The sequence below is a fragment of the Carcharhinus amblyrhynchos genome, chromosome 31 (assembly GCF_965287045.1).
Source record: "Carcharhinus amblyrhynchos chromosome 31, sCarAmb.v2.hapA, whole genome shotgun sequence".
In the NCBI taxonomy this organism is placed as follows: domain Eukaryota; kingdom Metazoa; phylum Chordata; class Chondrichthyes; order Carcharhiniformes; family Carcharhinidae; genus Carcharhinus; species Carcharhinus amblyrhynchos.
In genome coordinates, this window is record NC_137354.1 from 21790110 (window position 1) to 21810974 (window position 20865).

At 50.6% G+C, this 20865-nt stretch overlaps 1 protein-coding gene across 2 annotated transcripts; it reads left to right on the forward strand.

The window, feature by feature from the left end:
• Nucleotides 1-5169: 5169 nt before the first annotated feature.
• On the forward strand, nucleotides 5170-16621 carry LOC145360440 (carbohydrate sulfotransferase 3-like). Of its 2 annotated transcripts, none has more exons than XM_080215650.1 (2): nucleotides 5170-5404; nucleotides 12065-16621. In XM_080215650.1, the coding sequence occupies exons 1-2, from the start codon at nucleotides 5319-5321 to the stop codon at nucleotides 13293-13295; spliced, it is 1317 nt and encodes a 438-aa protein (XP_080071776.1). In that variant the 5' UTR covers nucleotides 5170-5318; the 3' UTR covers nucleotides 13296-16621. The 2 variants fall into 2 exon arrangements, with proteins under 2 accessions (XP_080071776.1, XP_080071777.1); XM_080215651.1 differs by having other exon boundaries at nucleotides 5170-5335.
• The last annotated feature ends 4244 nt before the right edge of the window (nucleotides 16622-20865 follow it).

The following is a 20865-nucleotide window of genomic DNA, read 5'->3' on the forward strand; positions in this document are numbered from 1 at the left end:
TGGGATTCTCCAGCCTCGTCTGCGGCTGGGATTCTCCAGCCTCATCCGCGGCTGGGATTCTCCAGCCTCCTCCACGGCTGGGATTCTCCAGTCTCGCTCATGGCTGGGATTCTCCAGCCTTGCTCACGGCTGGGATTCTCCAGCCTCGTCTGTGGCTGGGATTCTCCAGCCTTGTTTGCGGCTGGGATTCTCCAGTCTCGCTCATGGCTGGGATTCTCTAGCCTCGCTCACGGCTGGGATTCTCCAGCCTTGCTCGCGACTGGGATTTTCCAGCCTCGCTCACGACTGGGATTCTCCAACCTCGCTGCAGCTGGGATTCTCCAGTCCCGCTGCAGTGAATGGAGATTGGGCTGAGAGCCAAATTCTCACTGGCAGTGGCAACAGCAGACCATGAACAGTCAGAGAATTCTGGCACTAGTTTCTGATCGGCCGTCCTGTTTTATTTCTCCCTCTCTCTGTAGTATCTTCTGGGACCCAGGTTTAATTCCCAGCTTGGGTCACTGTCTGTGCAGAGTCTGCACGTTCTCCCCATGTCTGCGTGGGTTTCCTCCGGGTGCTCCAGTTTCCTCCCACAGTCTGAAAGACGTGCTGGTTAGGGTGGATTGGCCATGCTAAATTCTCCCTTAGTGTACCCGAACAGGCGCCGGAGTGTGGTGACTAGGGGATTTTCACAGTAACTTCATTGCCGTGTTAATGTAGGTCTAGTTGTGACACTGATAAATGAACTTTAAAAACTTTAAATTGCCATTGTGAATTAAATCTTCCTCCCACAGTCCAAAGATGTGCGTGTTAGGTGGATTGGCCATGCTAAATTTCCCCTTAGTGTCAGGGAGATTAGCTAGGGTAAATGCATGGGGTTACAGGGATAGGGTCTGGGTGGGATTGTGGTCAGTGCAGACTCGATGGGCTGAATGGCCTCCTTCTGCACTGTAGGGATTTGATGATTCATTGTGTTACCTCACACTATGATATAAATCATTTTAAAGTTGTCACAAGTAGGCTTACATTAACACTGCAATGAAGTTACTGTGAAAATCCCCCTAGTCGCCACACTCCGGCGCCTGTTCGGGTACACTGAGGGAGAATTTAGCACGGCCTAACCAGCACGTCTTTCAGACTGTGGGAGGAAACCGGAGCACCCGGAGGAAACCCACGCAGACACTGGGAGAACGTGCAAACTCCACACAGACAGTGACCCGAGCTGAGAATCGAACCCGGGTCCCTGGCGCTATGAGGCAGCAGTGCTAACCCACTGTGCTATCGTGACACCCAAGTCAGGAGAGGCGATGGCCGAATGGTATTATCGTTAGACTATTAATCCAGAAACTCAGCTACCGTTCCGGGGATCTGGGTTCGAATCCCGCCACGGCATTTGAATTCAATAAAAAATATCCGGAATTAAGAATCTACTGATGACCATGAAACCCATCTGGTTCACTCATGTCCTTTAGGGGAGGGAAATCTGCCGTCCTTACCCCAGTCTGGCCTACATGTGACTCCAGAGCCACAGCAATGTGGTTGACTCTCAGCTGCCCTCAAGGATGTCCCATGAGTGAATTAAAGAATAATTAAAGCTAGGGTGAGCAATATAAGGCAGGAATTTGTGTTTTGGTTTGAGACCCTGGTGTCAGGGTCAAGTGGGGGAGTTGGCCCCACTTCGCGTTGGGAGTAATGGGTCAACACCTTTACTGTCCAATGATGGGCACTGGCTCTTAAAGCTGGAGGGCCAATAGGCAGCCCTCCTTCAGCAATGACTATAGGCCGTCCAAGGTGAGACCTGCCATAGGCTGGACGGAGAGAGAGGGGGGGTACCTGACAATGGAGGTACCCTCTAAACATGGTTGCTGTTGTGGGATCCCAAGCAGAGGGAAAATGTATTGCTCTGTTCTGCTGGTAGTCCACCTTCTTTATCTATCTGTGTTTTCTCCATCTGGTCGGTGGGGTAGAGGTTTCTTAACACCTTACCTCAATACACACCTGCATATTGTGAGCAGTTTTGGTGTCCTTATCTGGGGAAGGATGTCCTTGCTATAGAGGGAGCACAGCGAAGGTTTACCAGGCTGATTCCTGGGATGGCAGGTCTGTCATAGGAGGAGAGACTAAGCCGGTTGGGATTATATTCACTGGAGTTTAGAAGAGTGAGAGGGGATCTCAAAGAAACTTATAAAATTCACAGAGGGTTAGACAGGGTAGATTCAGAAAGAAAGTTCCCCATGGTGGGGGGATTCCAGAACTAGGGGGTCACAGTTTGAGGATAAGGGGTAAACCTTTTAGAACTGAGGGGTGGAGGAATTTCTTCACCCAGAGAGTGGTGAGTGTGTGGGATTCACTCCCACAGAAAGGCCAAAATGTGTGATTTCAAGAAGAAATTAGATATCGCTCTTGGGGCTAAAGGGATCAAGGGGGGGAGGTGAATTTGATGATCAAAATGGGTGTCAGAGCAGGCTCGAAGGGCCAAATGGCCTCCTCCTGCTTCTAATTTCCATGTTCATAGAATCATAAAATCCCTACAGTACAGAAGGAGGCCACTCAGCCCATTGAGTCTGCACCGACCACAATCCCACCCAGGCCCTATTCACTTAATCCCACACATTTATCCCCCGCCAATCCCCTTAACACTAGGGTCAATTCAGCACGGCCAATCAACCTGTCCTTTAGGGAAGGAAATCTGCCGTCTTTACCCCGGTCTGGCCTACCTGCGACTCCGGAGCCACAGCGACGTGGTTGACTCTGAGTTAGGGATGGGTAGGAAAGGCTGGGCCTAGCCAGCGACCCCACACATCCTACAAACGAACTTAAAAAAAAAACGGAAGCTTGTTCTTGTTGTTGAGAGGGAATAACTTGGACAGAAACCCGGAAACGGTCTATAATGAAGCGCAATTAATTGTCTGGCACTTTGCCAGCAGTGTGGGTCACAAGGTCGCAGGTTAAGTCCCACAGGAAGGAGGCTTATTTACATCGAGGTCCCCTGACAACGAGGCAGGCCCCAATCCTGGCTCAGGTGTGGTAAACAGTGGGAGAAACAGTCATCTGTCGGAAGGACTTTCCGTTTAACCGGCTTGCTGTGTATTGTCGGGTCTGTAACATCAAGATGTTCAGTAAGTTTGCGGGTTGGCGAGGGGTTGCGACAGTGGTGAACCCCTTGGCGAATTCCACCAGTAAATCAGAGTTGGCGCGTGGAAATTGTGGTTTTATAATTAAATGTGAGAGATTATAAAAGGCGGGATGCGATAGAATTCTAGAATCCCAATCGGCCTACAATCTTTTTTAACTAGTGCGTCTTTTTCAGTTCCTTTGATCTTTGATTGGGTTGGAAATTTAAGTTGCAGCTATACAAAACCCTGGTTAGGCCGCATTTGGAGAATTGCGTGCAGTTCTGATCACCAGAAGCTTAGGAAAGAGTGCAAAAGAAAAGGGTTCCCCAGGATGTTACCTGGTCTCGAGCGTGTTGGCTATGTGGAGAGATTGAACAAACCAGGATTATTTTCACTGGAATTTGATTTGATTTATTACGGCCACATGTATTGGGATACAGTGAACATAAGAACATAAGAAATAGGAGCAGGAGTCGGCCATCTAGCCCTTCGAGCCTGCCCCGCCATTCAATAAGATCATGGCTGATCTGTCGTGGCTCAGTTCCACTTTCCCGCTTTCTCCCCTTAATTCCCCTGTCTATCAGAAACCTATCTACCCGTGACTTAAATATATTCAGCGAGGCAGCCTCCACCACTTCAACGGGCAGAGAATTCCAGAGATTCACCACCCTTTGAGTGAAGAAGTTCCTCCTCAACTCCGTTCTAAACCGCCCCCCCTTTATCTTGAGGCTGTGCCCTCTAGTCCTGCTATCCTTTCTAAGCGGGAAGAATCTCTCTACCTCTACCCTATCCGTCCCCTTCATTATCTTATACGTCTCTATAAGATCCCCCCTCATCCTTCTAAACTCCAATGAGTACAGACCCAGTCTATTTAGTCTCTCTTCATTGTCCAACCCCCTCAACAGTACTGAAAAGTATTGTTTCTTGCCTGCTATACAGACAAAGCGTTCATAGAGAAGGAAATGAAAGAATGTAGTGAGAACATTGTTAGAGAGCTTAAAAGAGAGTGAAGTTTTAGAAGCGCAGAATGAGAGTGAAAGATAGAATTAGAGGGTGTGCTGGACACAGCTTGCAAAAAGTTACTTTGCTTCAGCTGCACTGTGAGAAACACCAGATATATGGAGGGGAGACCTGATTGAGGTCTACAAAATTACTGTATTTTCCCCTCCCGCCCAGGAGATTTGAATGGACCTACCACTCATTCTGAACATAAGAACATAAGAAATAGGAGCAGGAGTAGGCCATCCAGCCCTTCGAGCCTGCCCCGCCATTCAATAAGATCATGGCTGATCTGTCGTGGCTCAGTTCCACATTCCCGCCCTCTCCCCATAACCCTTAATCCCCTCTCTTATCAAGAACCCATCAACCCGCTTCTTAAAAATATTTAGCGAGGCAGCCTCCACCACTTCAACGGGCAGAGAATTCCAGAGATTCACCACCCTTTGAGTGAAGAAGTTCCTCCTCAACTTCGTTCTAAACCGCCCCCCCTTTATCTTGAGGCTGTGCCCTCTAGTCCTACTGTCCTTTCTGAGCGGGAAGAGCCTCTCCACCTCTATCCTATCCATCCCATTCATCATCTTATACGTCTCAATGAGATCTCCCCTCATTCTTCTAAACTCTAACGAGTACAAGCCTAGTTTATCCTGGCTCCGGAAAATTCCGGCCTACGAGTTCTGGCCAGGCCCCAGGTTTGGGAGAAGTCTGGTGGACAGTCAGAGACTCTCTCCCCAGCGTGGAAGTGTCAGTTACGAAGGGGGCGCAGAGGGTGGGTGGACGGGGAACATAGAACATAGAACATTACAGCGCAGAACAGGCCCTTCGGCCCACGATGTTGCGCCGCCCAGTTACAAAAACAATGACCCACTAGCCTATACCAATCCCTTTTCGTCCTATTTGTGTCGCAGCTGTAGAAAACCTCGGTTAGGCCGCATTTGGAGTATCGCGTGCAGTTCTGACGAGATAGCGTCCAGCCGGAGTGGGGGGGTGGGGCAAGTCTTTGATGGCGTCCGCCTACGAAGGCCGGATTGGAACTAAAACCGCTCTCTCTCTCTCTCTCGTCACCTTTGCAGCAGAGTCCGCTGTCGCTGGGAAGAGGCAGGAGCTGACGTGGCAGATGCCTTCGCCGGTGGGCTGGCATTGCCCTGAGGCCGGAATCACAGCATCGCTGACCGACTACTGAGGGTCTTCGCTTGGGGTACGGGGGGGCGCACGAGGACTGTAGCGATGAGAATGAGAAGCAAGTATGCAATCATTCTGTTTTTCGTGGCCGCTCTCGTGATCATTGAGAAAGAGAACAACATCATTTCGAGGTAAAGGCCTTTCCGCTGGATTTGTACCCGAGATAAACCAAAAAAAAAACCCCACTCGTGTGGGGCATCAACGGGGAGTTGGGCCGAATGGCCTGCGTTCAATGTTCCGGACCTGATCCGGTCTGCTGGAGAGCCGGAATTTTCCAGCCCCTCGTGCCAGTGGGATCTTCCTCTCCCTCCCAGGAGATCAGAATGGACCTACCGCTGACTCCGGCTCCGGAAAATTCCGGCCTACCATTTCTGGTCAGGCCCCAGGTTTGGGAGAAATCTGGTGGGTGGGTTGGCGCGGCAAACAGAAAAGCCTACATAGGAACAGGAGGAGGCCATTCAGCCCCTCGAGCCTGTTCCGCCACCGTTCAATGGCTGATCTGTGGCCTAACTCCATGCCTTTGGCTCATATCCCCTTTGTTCCACAACAAGTTACCTCTCTCAGATTAGCAGCTAATTAGCATCACTGTGGAAGAGGCCTAGATAGAATGGATATGGGGAGGATGTTTCTGCTAGTGGGAGAGACTAGAACTCGAGGGCACAACCTCAGAGTGAAGGAACTCTGAGTGTGAGAGTTTGCGCATTCTCACCGTCTCTGCGTGGGTTTTCTCCGGGTGCTCCGGTTTCCTCCCACACTCCAAAAATGTGCTTTTAGGCTGATTGGTGTTAACAAATTGTCCCTAAATTAGACCTCCCTTAATCTGGCGCACATGTAATTCTCTAAATTTGCACCCCCTTTATTGTGGAATCCGAGAGGCGTAGACAAAAGTCATAGGTAGAAGGAGGATTGGAGTGATGAGTGTCTTGAAGACAGAGATAGATATGGTCTTGATCAATGAGGGGGATCAAGGGTTATGGGGAGAAGGCAGAAGAACGAAAATGAGAATCATATCAGCCATGATGGAATGGCGGACCAGACTCGATGGGCCGAATGGCCTAATTCTGCTCCTATATCTTATTATCTAAGAGAGTTCCAAACCTCTACCACCCTGTGTGTGTAGGAGTGCTTCCTAACATCTCTCCTGAATGGTCTGGCTCTGATTTTTAGTCATGATGTGGAGATGCCGGCGTTGGACTGGGGTAAACACAGTAAACAGTCTGACAACACCAGGTTTCAGTCCAACTGATTTATTTGATAGTAAACTCACAAGCTTTCGAGGTTACCCTCTTCGTCAGGTGAATGGAGAGTTCTGGCCTCAGACAGAGCATATAAAGCACAGACAGTTTAGAGATTACTGATTAGAATGCGAATCTTTACACCTAACCTGCTGTTCAAGTCCTAAAGTGGCCGACAATGTGTTTGGAAGGAGCACTGATCACAGGTTAAAGAGATGTGTATTGTCTCCAGACAGCACAGTGAGTGAGGTTTTGCAAACCCAGGCAAGTCACGGGGGTTACAGATAGAGCGACATGAACCCAAGATCCCTGTTGAGACCGTCCTCATGTGTGCGGAACTTGGCTATCAGTCTCTGATAGAGATTCAGATTCTCTGATAGAGATCAGACTCAGCAGAGACTGATAGCCAAGTTCCGCACACATGAGGACGGTCTCAACAGGGATCTTGGGTTCATGTCGCACTATCTGTAACCCCCGTGACTTGCCTGGGTTTGCAAAACCTCACTTACTGTACTGTCTGGAGACAATACACATCTCTGTAACCTGTGATCAGTGCTCCTTCCACACACATTGTCGGCCACTTTAGGACTTGAACAGCAGGTTAGGTGTAAAGATTCGCATTCTAATCAGTAATCTCTAAACTGTCTGTGCTTTATATGCTGTGTCTGAGGCCAGAACTCTCCATTCACCTGATGAAGAGGGAAACCCCAAAAGCTTGTGAGTTTATTATCAAATAAATCGGTTGGACTAAAACCTGGTGTTGTCAGACTTTTTACCTAATTTTTAGACAATGTCCCCTAGTTCTAACCCTCCAAGCTGTGGAAATAGTTTATCTTTATCCATCCTGTATTTTCCTGTTAGTACCTCGAAGACTTTGATCAGGGCACCCCTTAACCTTCTCAAAACCTGAATGGAGCTCCAGGCCCAGGAGGGTTTGGAAGGTATTGTAGTCTCATGGTGCAGGTCCCATGTGAACTGGATTGACTCTGCACAGTTGCGGGATATCTCTGATTTGCCTTTAGTTCCAATTGAATGGGTAATCAAAGAACAAAAACAGCCTGGGAAACAGGCCCTTCGGCCCAACGAGCCCGCGCCGCCATTTTAACATTACCAGTCCCCCCCCTCCACCCATAACCCTTATCCATTGTTTTTATGGCAATCCACATTGAGGGAAACTAATTTAGGGACAATTTGTTACACCAATCAGCTTAATAGCACATCTTTGGGGTGTGGGAGGAAACCGGAGCACCCGGAGAAAACCCACGCAAGCACGGGGAGAATGCGCAAACTCCCACAGACACCGACCCAAATCCATGTGTCTGCACAGCAAACAGTGATAGTCACTGAGCTGTCGTCTTGCCCAGTATCTGGTCCAGTTTAGGCACACACTAACGACATGAAGCACTAGGCCAATCTCGAACATTCAAGAGCAGCCCAAGTACGACCCATCGCGTGTATGCCCCTCGTTGGACAACAAGACGGACCGACTTAAAACCTGTGAATTCAAAGAGAAAAAACATTATTATCATACCACATCCTTTTACATTACCAGGGACGTCCCAATGCTAATGAACCTTATTTAAAACAATCTCCTATATCCTCCCATCTCCAACCCACTCATGTGCCTGTCTAAGTGACTCTTAGACAACTCCAGCATGCCTGCCTCCACCACCTTACTTGGCAGAGCATTCCATACCCCCACTACCCTCTGTGTGAAAAACCTCCCTCTAATATCCGTGTTATACCTCTCTCCCCTCACCCTAAGCCCGCGGCCCCTTGCAATCCTTCTCAATAACCTTTTCTATTGGCTGAGAGGGCTGGGGAGGGGTTGTAGGGGACAGAAGCGGGTGTGAGACAGGGTCAAAATCCTGGAACTTCCTCCCAAACAGCACTCTGGCACTAATGTCTCTTTAGGGAGGGAAACCTGCCGTCCTTACCCTGGTCTGGGTCTCCGTGTGACTCCAGAGCCACAGCAACATGGTTGACTCTCAACTGCCCCCTGAAGAGAGACGCTTAGTTCAAGGGCAATTAGGGATGGGTAACAAATGCTGGCCCAGCCAGTGTCCCACGAATAATTAGAAAAAAAAAGATGCTATTTCTCATCCGCTTCAGAATCTGTTTCTCACAATTAATTCTCCGAGTGTGCGAGGCCATTGCTAAGGTCGTGTTGCTGCCCACGTCTTAGTCTTTGGTGTCCTTGGGTGTTGTTCCAAATGGAGCATATTCAGTCGCACACCTAACCCTGTCCGTGTATCTGGTGGGGAGGCTTTTGATGGGCTGGGGTTGGGAGAGGAGATGACAGCCTCCCTCTGTGGAATACCCAGCTTCTGATGCACTCTCGTAACCGTGGAATGTATCTGCTCGATTCCGGTCAGTTCCTGGTGATCCCAGGGGATTGGTCAGTTGCACGCACCGTGAGCTATCTGATCATCTACGTTGCCGCCGCGATGAGGTGTGAACTCGTGCGAGGTGGATTCCTGGTCACAGACACCACCGTTCATCCCCTCAGATCTTCTACTGTACAGAAGAAGGTCATTCGGCCCATCGAGTCTGTACTGACCGCAATTTCACCCAGGCCCTACTCCCGTAACCCCACACATTTACCGTGTCAGTTCCCCTGACGCTAAGGGGCATTTTAACACGGCCAATATACCTAAGCAGCACGTCTTTTGGACTGTGGGAGAAAACCAGAGCACCCAGAGGAAACCCACGCAGACACGGGGAGAATGTGCAAACTCCACACAGACAGTGACAGAGGTCGGAATTGAACGTGGGTGCTTGGTGCTGTGAGGCAGCAGTGCTAACCACTGTGCCATGGTGCTGCCCATTAGTCTGTAATACCAACTTAATTGTTATTCTAATTGTGATTATATATTAAACGACGAGGGCCTTGATAGACCATGAGAAACTTTTCCCCTTGGTGGACGTAAGAAGTCTCACGACACCAGGTTGAAGTCCAACCAGTTTATTTGATAGTAAACCCTCAAGCTTTCGGAACACCGTTCCTTCGCCAGGTGTGTGGAAGGCCAGGGGGCAAGGATTTAAGATACGGGACAGGAGGTTTAAAGGAGATGTGAGGAAAAGCTTTTTCACTCAGAGAATGGTGGGATTCTGGAACTCACTGCCTGAAAGGGTGATGGAGACAGAAACCCTCATAAGTTTTTTAGGTGTCCAGAGCACCAACAACCTGTCCTGGTCCCCCCCATGCTGACACTATAGTTAAGAAAGCCCCACCAACGCCTCTACTTTCTCAGGAGACTAAGGAAATTTGGCATGTCCGCTACGACTCTCACCAACTTATACAGATGCCCCACAGAAAGCATCCTTTCTGGTTGTATCACAGCTTGGTCTGGGCTCCTGCTCTGCCCAAGACCGCAAGGAACTACAAAAGGTCATGAATGTAGCCCAGTCCATCACACAAACCAGCCTCCCATCCATTGACTCTGTCTACACTTCCCGCTGCCTCGGCAAAGCTGCCAGCATAATTAAGGACCCCACGCACCCCGGACATTCTCTCTTCCACCTTCTTCCTTTGGGAAAAAGATACAAAAGTCTGAAGTCACGTACTAGCTGACTCAAGAACAGCTTCTTCCCTGCTGCCATCAGACTTTTGAATGGACCTACCTCGCATTAAGCTGATCTTTCTCTACACCCTCGCTATAACTGTAACTACATTCTGCACTCTCTCCTTCTCTATGAACGGTATGCTTTCTCTGCATAGTGCGCAAGAAACTATACTTTTCACTGTATGTTAATACATGTGACAATAATAAATCAAATCAAATCAAGACATTTAAGAAGTATTTAGATGTGAACTGGTGATGCCAAGGCGCATGAGGCTACGGGTCAGGGGCAATGGGATTCGGATAGCTGGGCGGTTTGTTTGTGACCAGCACAGACTCGATGGGCCGAAGAGCCTTTCTCTATGCTGTAGACCTCTATGATTATTTCATAGGTTCTGGCCAGAATTCTCCCGGCATTCGCACATCACAGCTACTGCCAGCGAATATGGAGAATGTGGCGCTTAGCCAAATCTCCATTCACTGCAGCGGGACTGGAGAATCCCAGCCGCAGGCAAGGTTGGAGAATCCCTGCCCTGTATTGACCCATTGATTCTAATTCTTGCCCTGAGCTATTTGATTTGATTTATTATTGTCACATTTAGTATACAGGGAAAAATATTGTTTCCAGCATGCTATACTGACAATTTATGCGTGGGACATGGGTGTCGCTGTCTAGGTCAGCATTTATTGCCCATCCCTAATTGCCCTTGAGAATCATAGAATCCCTACAGGACAGAAGAAGGCCATTCAGCCCATCGAGTCTGCACTCACAATCCCACCCTATCCCCGTAACCCCACATATTTACCCTGCTAATCCCCCTGAAACTAAGGTCAATTTAGCACGGCCAATCAACCCAACCCACACATCTTTAGACTGTGGGAGGAAACCGGAGCACCCGGAGGAAACCCACGCAGACACGGGGAGAATGTGCAAACTCTGCACAGACAGTGACCCGAGCCGGGAATCGAACCTGAATCCCTGGCACTGCGAGGCAGCAGTGCTAACCACCGGGCCACCAAGAAGGTGGGGGTGAGCTGCCTCCTTGAATCGCTGCAGTCCACGTGCTGTGGGTTGACCCACGATGCCGTTAGGGAGGGAATCCCAGGATTTTGACCCAGCGACTGCGAAGGAACGGCCGATATATTTCCAGTAAGAAGTCTCACAACATCAGATTAAAGTCCAACAGGTTTATTCGGAATCACGAGCTTTTGGAGCACTGCTCCTTTTTACTGTGCCCACCCCAATTCAACGCCAGCATCTCCATATCATGATGTAGAATCATAGAACTCTCCAGTACAGAAAGAGGCCCTTCAGCCCATCGAGTCTGCACTGACCACAATCCCACCCACCCCCATATCCCAACATATTATACCCACTAATCCCTCTAACCTACACATCCCTGGACACTAAGGGGCAATTTCTTAGCACGGCCAATCAACCTAACCCGCACGTCTTTGGACTGTGGGAGGAAACCGGAGTACCCGGAGGAAACCCACGCAGAGACGGGGAGAATGTGCAAACTCCACACAGACAGTGACCCGAGCCGGGAATCGAACCCGGGTCCCTGGCGCTGTGAAGCAGCAGTGCTAACCCACTGTGCTACCGTGCTGCTGATGGATATATTTCCAAGTCAGGATGGGTGAGTGACTTGGAGGGGGACTTGCAAGGGGGTGGCGTTCCCATGTATCTGCTGCCCTCGTCCTTCTAGACGGACGAGATGTGGAGATGCCGGCGTTGGACTGGGGTGGGCGCAGTCAGACGACTCACAACAGGTCTATTTGGAGTTTTTGGAGCGCTGTCCCTTCCTCCGGTGAGTGGAGCTCGCGTGATGAAGGAGCGGTGCTCCGAAAGCTCGTGGCTCCAAATAAAACCTGTTGGACTTTAACCCGGTCTGTGAGACTTCTCGTCGGTGGAAGTGGGTTTGGAATGCGGATGGACGATACCGGATGTTTCTATCCCGTTAACACTGCGTTTTCCTTTCTCTCCCTCCAGGGTGTCCGACAGGTTGATACTGAAGTTCCCACAGGTGGAATCTGTGGGGTTCAACAACACTATTTCCTCCCGTGCAGTGACGGAGAATGACTCCCTCCTCGCTGGCACTAGTCCGTCCTTGCTGAAGTGTGTGTCACCGCAGGCTGGGCCCAGGCAGGAGAGTCCCAAGGAGGGCGCAGGCCGCAAACACTTGATACTGATGGCCACAACCAGGACGGGATCTTCCTTTGTGGGTGAATTCTTCAACCAGAACAGCAACATCTTCTACCTGTTTGAGCCGCTGTGGCACGTGGAGAGGACGGTGACCTTCGAACCGAAGGGTGCCAACGCGGTGGCCGCCTCCATCGTCTACCGGGACGTGGTGCAGCAGCTGATGCTGTGCGACCTGTACGTCCTGGAGAACTTCCTTCTCCCCATGCCCGACCAGCACGTCACCGCCTTCCTGTTCCGCCGGGGCTCCAGCAAGTCGCTGTGCGAGAAGCCGGTGTGTACGCCGCCCGGCCTGACCAAGAGGCCCTGGAGCGAGCGGTTCCCCTGCCGACTACGCCGGTGCGGCCTGCTCAACTTGACGCTGGCCGCCCACGCCTGCCTCCAGAAGCAGCACGTGGCCATGAAGACCGTGCGCCTGCGGCAGCTGGACTTCCTCCGCCCCCTGGTGGAGGACTTCCGCATGAACCTCAAGGTCATCCAGCTGGTGCGCGACCCCAGGGCCGTGCTGGCGTCCCGCATGGTGGCCTTCCCGGGCAAGTACGAGGCCTGGAAGCGTTGGGCCAGCCAAGGGGTGGTGCCGGACGACGAGGAGGTGGGCAAGCTGCGGGGGAACTGCGAGAACCTGCGCAACTCGGCCCAGCTGGGCCTCAGCCAGCCCGCCTGGCTCAAGGGTCGCTTCATGCTGATGCGTTACGAGGACGTGGCGCTGGAGCCCATGCGGCGGGCGTACGAGATGTACCGTTTCGCCGGCATCCCCATCACGCCGGAGGTCAAGAAGTGGATCTACACCAACACCCAGGCCTCGCAGGGCAGCGACAACCTCTACTCCACCCACAAGAACTCATCGGAGCAGTTCGAGAAGTGGCGGCTGGCGCTGCCCTTCAAAATCGCCCAGGTGGTCCAGACCGTGTGCGAGCCCGCCATGAAACTCTTCGGCTACAAGCTGGCCAAGGACGCCGAGACCCTGGCCAACAAGTCGGCCAGCCTGCTGGAGGACAGGGGCAACTTTGGCATCGCCTAACCCGAGGGGGCAAAGCCTTCCCGGAAATGGCCGAGCGGCGCGACGCCTTTACTCCGCGGACAACACTCGGACGTTCCATCTGTCGCCGGATTCCCCTTTGACCTTCCCTGGAGGTCCTCGTGGACAGATGTGGGGCGGCCTCCGAAGGTGCCTGACAAACAGCCAATAATAGGAAGATATATAAAAAAAACACACACACACACAAGAGAGAGATTTATTTATTGAGGAGAAAAAAAAAAGATTATTTTTATGATTTGATTTTATAAAGATTTAGCGTAGTGTGCGGGCTAGGTTGGGAGACAGGGTTACAGAGGAGGTTAATTTTATTTTATTTGAGTTGAATTTAGGCTGAAAGATCAAGTTATAGGAGAGGACTTGGATTCATTTTCATCTTAAATTATAGAAATGTTTTAATAGCGTTTCCCAATAATAGGCCTTAGGACTTGAAGATTCTATTTTTGACAGCAGACATTTTGGCACCTGGAGAGGGCTTACCTCAAGGTACTTTTCTAGCTAACGAGTGCCAAATGTTTTGTCGGTAAGAATATGGGACTTGATTTTCTTCCAGAAGGTTCTGGGGTAGAATTTTTTTTTATTCTTGTCTGAGCAAGCTAACTCCAGAGTGTGTTACACCTCGACACCGAGGTAAATCTCAGTGTACCTTGTAATCTATGTAGGAAAACACAGGCCGTCCCAAGAGTGAATTGGTTATTTAGTCAGATTGGCACAACCGTCCAGTTCGATATGGGGCGGCACCGTGGTTGGCACCGCTGCCTCACAGCGCCAGGGACCCCAGGGTTCGATTCCGGGCTTGGGTCACTGAGTGGAGTCCGCACATTCTCCCCGTGTCTGTGTGGGTTTCCTCCGGGTGCTCCGGTTCCCCCCCCTCCCCCACAGTCCAAAAGACGTGCTGGTTAGGGTGCATTGGCCGTGCTAAATTCTCCCTCGGTGTACCCGAACAGGCGCCGGAGTGTGACAACTGCGGGATTTTCACAGTAACTTCCTTGCAGCGTTAATGTGAGCCGACTTGTGACACTAATGAATAATATGCGAGTATATTGAGAAATTATGGGCAGGCAGTGGTATTGTTGCTGGGCTAGGAGTCCAGAGAGTCAGGGTAATGTTCTGGGGACCCAAGTTCAAATCCCATTACAGTAGATGTGAGATTTGATTTATTATTGTCACATGTATTAGTATACAGTGAAAAGTATTGTTTCTTGCGCACTATAACGTGAAATTATCCACTTCGGTAGCAATAATAGGAAGACAGATTATTATTTGAATGGGTGTAAATTGAGAAAGGTGGATACTCAGCAAGACCTTGGAGCCCTCATGCATCAGTCACTGAGAGTAAGCGTGCAGGTACAGCAGGCAGTAAAGAAGGCAAACGGTATGTTCATAGCAAGAGGATTTGAGTACAGGGATAGGGATGTTTTGCTACAATTGTACAGGGTGTTGGTGAGGCCACACCTGGAATATTGTGAGCAGTTTTGGTCTCCTTATCTGAGGAAGGATGTCCTTGCTATAGACGGATGTAGCAGAGGTTTACTAGACTGATTCCTGGGACGGCAGGTCTGTCATATGAGGAGAGACTAAGTCGGTTAGGATTATATTCACTGGAGTTTGGAAGAGTGAGAGGGGATCTCATAGAAACTTATAAAATTCTAACAGGGTTAGACAGGGTAGATTCAGAAAGAATGTTTCCGATGGTGGGGGAAGTCCAGAACTAGGGGGTCACAGTTTGAGAATAAGGGGTAAACATTTTAGAACTGAGGTGGGGAGAAATTTCTCCACCCAGAGAGTGGGGAATGTGTGGGATTCACTCCCACAGAAAGTAGTTGAGGCCAAAACATTGGGTGATTTCAAGAAGAAATTAGATATAGCTATTGGGGCTAAAGGGATTGGAGGGGGGGGAGGTGAGATCAGGATATTGAATTTGATGATCAGAATGAATGGCTAAATGGCCGACCTGTGTTTCTAGTTTCTATATCTTTTGGACTGTGGGAGGAAACCCAAGCAGACTCTGCACAGACTGTGACCCAAGCTGGGAACTGAACCCAGGTCTCTGGGGTAGCGGTGCTAACCACTGCGCCACTGTGCTGCCCCTATGCTAGGGTACAGAGAATGCGAGGCAGGTCCGTTCAAAAGTCTGACAGCAGCAGGGAAGAAGCTGTCCTTGAGTCGGTCGGTGCGTGACCTCAGACTTTTGAACCTTTTTCCTGACGGAAGAAGGTGGAAGAGAGAATGTCCGGGGTGCGTGCGGTCTTTGGTTACGCTGGCTGCTTTTCCAAGGCAGCGGGAAGCGTAAACAGAGTCAGTGGGTGGTTTGAGTGATGGATCGGGCTTTGTTCACAACCCTTTGTGGTTCTTTGCCATCTTAAAAATCTAGAATTAAGACTCTACTGATGACCGGGAAACCATTGTTGGAAAATCCCATCTGGTTCACTAATGTCCTTTAGGGAAGGAAATCTGCCAACCTTACCCGGTCTGGCCTACATGTGAGTCCAGATCCACTGCCAATGTGACTGACTCTGAAACGCCCTCGCGGATGGACAATGAATGTTGGCCCATATACGAATAAAAAAAAGCACAGTTTCAAGATCTGAAATTGCACCCCGAGAAGCAATAGCGATTGTGTGGGGGGGGGCCTCGCGTTCTGGGTGCGGGCACTGAGGAGTTTACACCCCCCGCACACTTCTACTGAGTTACAGGAATGACTGGTTGCCTTGCCCCGTTGGTGAGGCATTGCCAACCCTATCTCGTTGGCCAAACAGCCAAGTTATTCACCAAAATCGGTCGTAGATATTCCTATTGGTAGCAATCTCGGGGCAAATGTGGCATCATAGAGATCTAAAGCGCAGAGAAAGGCCCTTCGGCCCATTGAGTCTGTGCTAGTCTAATCCCATTTTCCAGCACTTGGTTCATACCTCAGCATCACAAGTCCACATCTAAATAGTTCTTCAGTGTTATGAGGGTGTCTGCCTCCACCACCCTTTCCGGCAGCGAGTTCCAGACCCCCACCAGCCTCTGGGTGAAAAATCTTTTCCTCATATCCCCTCTAAACCTCCTGCACCTTCCCTTAAATCCATGCCCCCGGTCATTTATACCTCCACCAAGGGGAAAAGTTCCTTCCTCTTTACTCTATCTTTGCCCCGCACCATTTTCTCCATCTCAATCATGTCCCCCCTCAGTCTCCTCTTCTCCGAGGGAAACAGCCCCCGTCTATCCAATCTCTCTTCATAACTAAAACTCTCCAGTCCCCCAGGCAACATCCTGGTAAATCTCCTCTGAACCCTTACCAATGGGGGGGGGGGGCGGCACGGTGGCACAGTGGTTAGCACTGCTGCCTCACAATGCCAGGCACCCGGGTTCAATTCCAGCCTCGGGTCAGTGTCTTGTGTGGAGTTTGCACATTCTCCCCGTGTCTGCGTGGGTTTCCTCCGGGTGCACCGATTTCCTCCCACAGTCCAGGGTGTTAGGTTGACTGGTTGTTCTAAATTGCCCCTAGCGTCAGAGGGATGAGCAGGGTAAATGTGTGGGGTTACGGGAATAGGGATCCAGATGGATTGTGTTTGGCGCAGACTCAATGGGCGGAATGGCCTCCTTCTGCACTGCAGGGATTCTATGATTCTAAATCCTTTTGATAATGCCAGCTCTGCACCCAATATTCCAGCTGCGGCCTCACCAATATCCTTCCAACTGGGCAGCATGGACAAGTTGAGCCTCTATCCACCAAATCTTTTATTTATAATCCCAGGGGCAGTTGGGTCAACAGTCACTCAACTCAAAAAATGCGCAGAAAACGCTGGAAAATCTCGGCGGGTCTGGCAGCATCTGTGAGGAGAGAAAAGAGCTGACGTTTCGAGTCCAGAGCGCCCTTTATCAAAGCTGAGATTTTCCAGCATTTTCTCGGATTCCAGCATCCGCGGAAATTTGCTTTTAGCAAAAATGCGCAGCGCTGGTCATCTCCACAAAAGGGTCGTCTGGACCCTTTCTGTTGGGGGGATTGCGGGGGGGGTGCAGTGTAGGCGCTGGGACCGGTGGGGCGGGGGTGGGTGCAGGGTGGTGTTAGAGCTGGAACCAGGGGGTGTTGTTGGGGGGGGACTGTTGGCCGGGGGGGCAAATTTGATGTCCGAAACACGAGGAGAGTCTTGACATTGAATGCGGTAACCAGGAGAACCTCTGCATCCGATTTGAGATTGTGAGCGGGAGATGTTGGGGTGGTGGCGGGGAGGGGGGATGGGGCGTGGTTGGAAGGGTGTGGTGATGGATACCGGGCTGATTCCGGAGTTGAGGGGGTTGAGCTATGAGGAGAGGCTGAATAAACTAGGCTTGTACTCGTTGGAGTTTAGAAGAATGAGGGGAGATCTCATTGAGACGTATAAGATGATGAATGGGATGGATAGGATAGAGGTGGAGAAACTCTTCCCACTCAGAAAGGACAGTAGGACTAGGGGGCACAGCCTCAAGATAAAGGGGGGGCGGTTTAGAACGGAGTTGAGGAGGAACTTCTTCACTCAAAGGGTGGTGAATCTCTGGAATTCTCTGCCCGTTGAAGTGGTGGAGGCTACCTCGCTAAATATTTTTAAGAAGCGGGTTGATGGGTTTTTGATGAGAGAGGGGATTAAGGGTTATGGGGAGAGGGCGGGAATGTGGAACTGAGCCACGACAGATCAGCCATGATCTTATTGAATGGCGGGGCAGGCTCGAAGGGCTAGATGGCCTACTCCTGCTCCTATTTCTTATGTTCATATGGAGGGGTGGCGTTGACGGTTGGTAGCTTGCCCGCTACTTAACTTAATTTCTGGAAGTTTCTTGGTGATGAAGGGCAATCGGAACTTACACTCCGGGAAGCCTTGGAAAAGGTGTGAGCCGGTTGGATGGCGGAGGAGATTTGGAGGCCCAAATCAAAGCGAAAAAGACATAACGGGAGTCCACGATTCACTCTTGGGTTGGCCAACTCAGCAGCTTTAGTGAGTAGGGAAAGGAGAACTTTAGTTACACAAGGCTTGACCTGTTTAAAATTTGTGTACTGTGTTTTAGTCATTATTTAAGCCTTCACAGATTTTCCTCGTGCCCCCCCCCAAGTCTTGTCGCAGCACTTTACTCGGAGTGCCTCAAAACTGTTTTGAAAATGTACTTCTGTCTGGGGTTCATTTTCCCGGTGAACTCTGACCTGCTGATCCAACGGTCCCCGGCGACACTCGGGCCGGGCCTCGTTGTCGGCCTGCCTTCCCGATGCTGGGAGGGCAGCCTGGGTCAGCCCTGCGGGAGTAGGCCCCGGGCCTACGTGAGGAGGGAGCCTGCGAGCACGCCCAGCTGGTTTCTCTTGATCGGACAAGTGCCTGTTCCCGCTCGCGGCGACACGGCCGCTGAACTTTCCCCAAGTCGGGGGGGGGGCGGGACGCCTGGACTCGCGACGGTTGGAAGCGCGGACCCGCTGTGGCCGTGAGAGGGCGCACATTTTACCTCAGCTCCGACAGGAGGAGCGACGGGGAAATGGGCTCTGCAGCTGGCTTGCAGAGAATGGAGGAAGCTGGATGTAAGAACGCGACGTTAGCAAATGAGACTGTTTTCTTTGTACTGTACCCGCGGTGGGGAACAGCTCTGTACCAGATGTCATTAAACGACTGGTGTTACATGGCAATACCTCCCCTCTTGCTGGTCTGGGGCCCTGTCCAATATGTCGTAGGCCAGTGAATGCCCCAATCACTCCAAGCTGGACTAGTTCCTGTTCCCGCCCAACCCAATCCCCCCAAGGCTGGGCGGTCAAGCTAAAATCCTCGCCCCAGATTCGGTGCCCATCCACCATTCTCTTCTGAGTCAAAGGAAGGAGAACGTGGCCAACTGCTGTGAAAAATTCCACCGGGTAAAGCCGACTAATTGTTCACTGAATTGTCCCGGGCAGTTGAGAGGGCAGACTGGGGCCATTCCGCTGGCCCTCCCATTGTTTGCTTTCCTCGCTGGGGTGAAAGGTCATCATAAAAGTCCCGCAGAGCCCTGGTGGTTCAGGAGGTGACCGACCTGTAACTGGGCACCCTGGGCAGTGTTGGATGCAGAGCTTAGCTCCCAATATGTGGGAAGGCCCGGAACGAGGAGGGGACGCCCTGCCGCTTAAACCCGCTCCTTCCCTGCCCTCGATTCCCACCTTTCCGGAGGGCAACAACAACTTGAATTTAAATGGCACCTTTAACTTCCCTTGATGCTCCATATAGATCGCATCCGATACATATACGCTGCCCGCTAATGCTTCAGTGAACAGTTTCTCCATCATTCCTGGTTCATGGAATCGCTACAGTGCTGAAGAGGCCATTCAGCCCATCAAGATAGCATCGCTTCTTCAACAGAGTATCTCACCTAGGCCCTTTCTCTCATCCTATCCCCGTATCCCCTCACATTTAGCATGACCAATCCACCTAACCTGCACATCTTTGGACACTAAGGGGCAATTTAGCCTGGCCAATCCACCTAACCTACACATCTTTGGACACTAAGGGGCAATTTAGCCTGGCCAATCCACCTAACCTACACATCTTTGGACACTAAGGGGCAATTTAGCCTGGCCAATCCACCTAACCTACACATCTTTGGACACTAAGGGGCAATTTAGCCTGGCCAATCCACCTAACCTACACATCTTTGGACACTAAGGGGCAATTTATCATGGCCAATCCACCTAACCTACACATCTTTGGACACTAAGGGGCAATTTAGCCTGGCCAATCCATCTAACCTGCACATCTTTGGACACTAAGGGGCAATTTAGCCTGGCCAATCCACCTAACCTACACATCTTTGGACACTAAGGGGCAATTTATCATGGTCAATCCATCTATCCTACACATCTTTGGACACTAAGGGGCAATTTAGCCTGGCCAATCCATCTAACCTACACATCTTTGGACACTAAGGGGCAATTTATCATGGTCAATCCATCTAACCTACACATCTTTGGACACTAAGGGGCAATTTATCATGGTCAATCCATCTAACCTACACATCTTTGGACACTAAGAGCCAATTTAGCATGGCCAATCCACCCTAACCTGCACATCTTTGGACACTAAGGGGTAATATTGCATGTCCATTCAGTTCAAGGGCAAGTTAGCACGGCCAGTGCACCTAACCAGCACGTCGTTTGCACTGGGGGAGGAAACTGGAGGAAACCCACGCAGACACGGGGAGAACATGCAAACTCTACACAGTCCCCCAAGGCAAGAATCAAACCTGCGTCCCTGGTGCTGTGAGGCAGCAGTGCTAACCACCGTGCCATCTGTCTCCATCTTATTTTAAATGAGTTAAGTACTCTAGATGAGAATGAATTATATTTATTGGTCGGAAGGGAGAACAATTCAAATCTTTGCCCTTGCTTGAGGTTTGTATCTGCCAGAAATTTCCTGCAATATCCACATCACTTTACCTTACTGTGCCTTATAGACCATGCCCTCTGACAGTGCGGTGTCAACAATTCCAAACAGTGATCTTCTACTCTTCGATGGGAGATTTTATCATTGCAATCACCGATGTGAATCCTCTTCAATATGCTGACGTCCTTTTCCAAAGTAAGCGC

Bases quoted from the DNA above. Each gene is read 5' to 3' on its own strand.
- LOC145360440 (XM_080215650.1), top strand. From the start codon at position 5,319: ATGAGAATGAGAAGCAAGTATGCAATCATTCTGTTTTTCGTGGCCGCT. The intron at 5,405-12,064 runs GTAAAGGCCTTT...CTCTCCCTCCAG, and splicing joins GAGAACAACATCATTTCGAG to GGTGTCCGACAGGTTGATAC.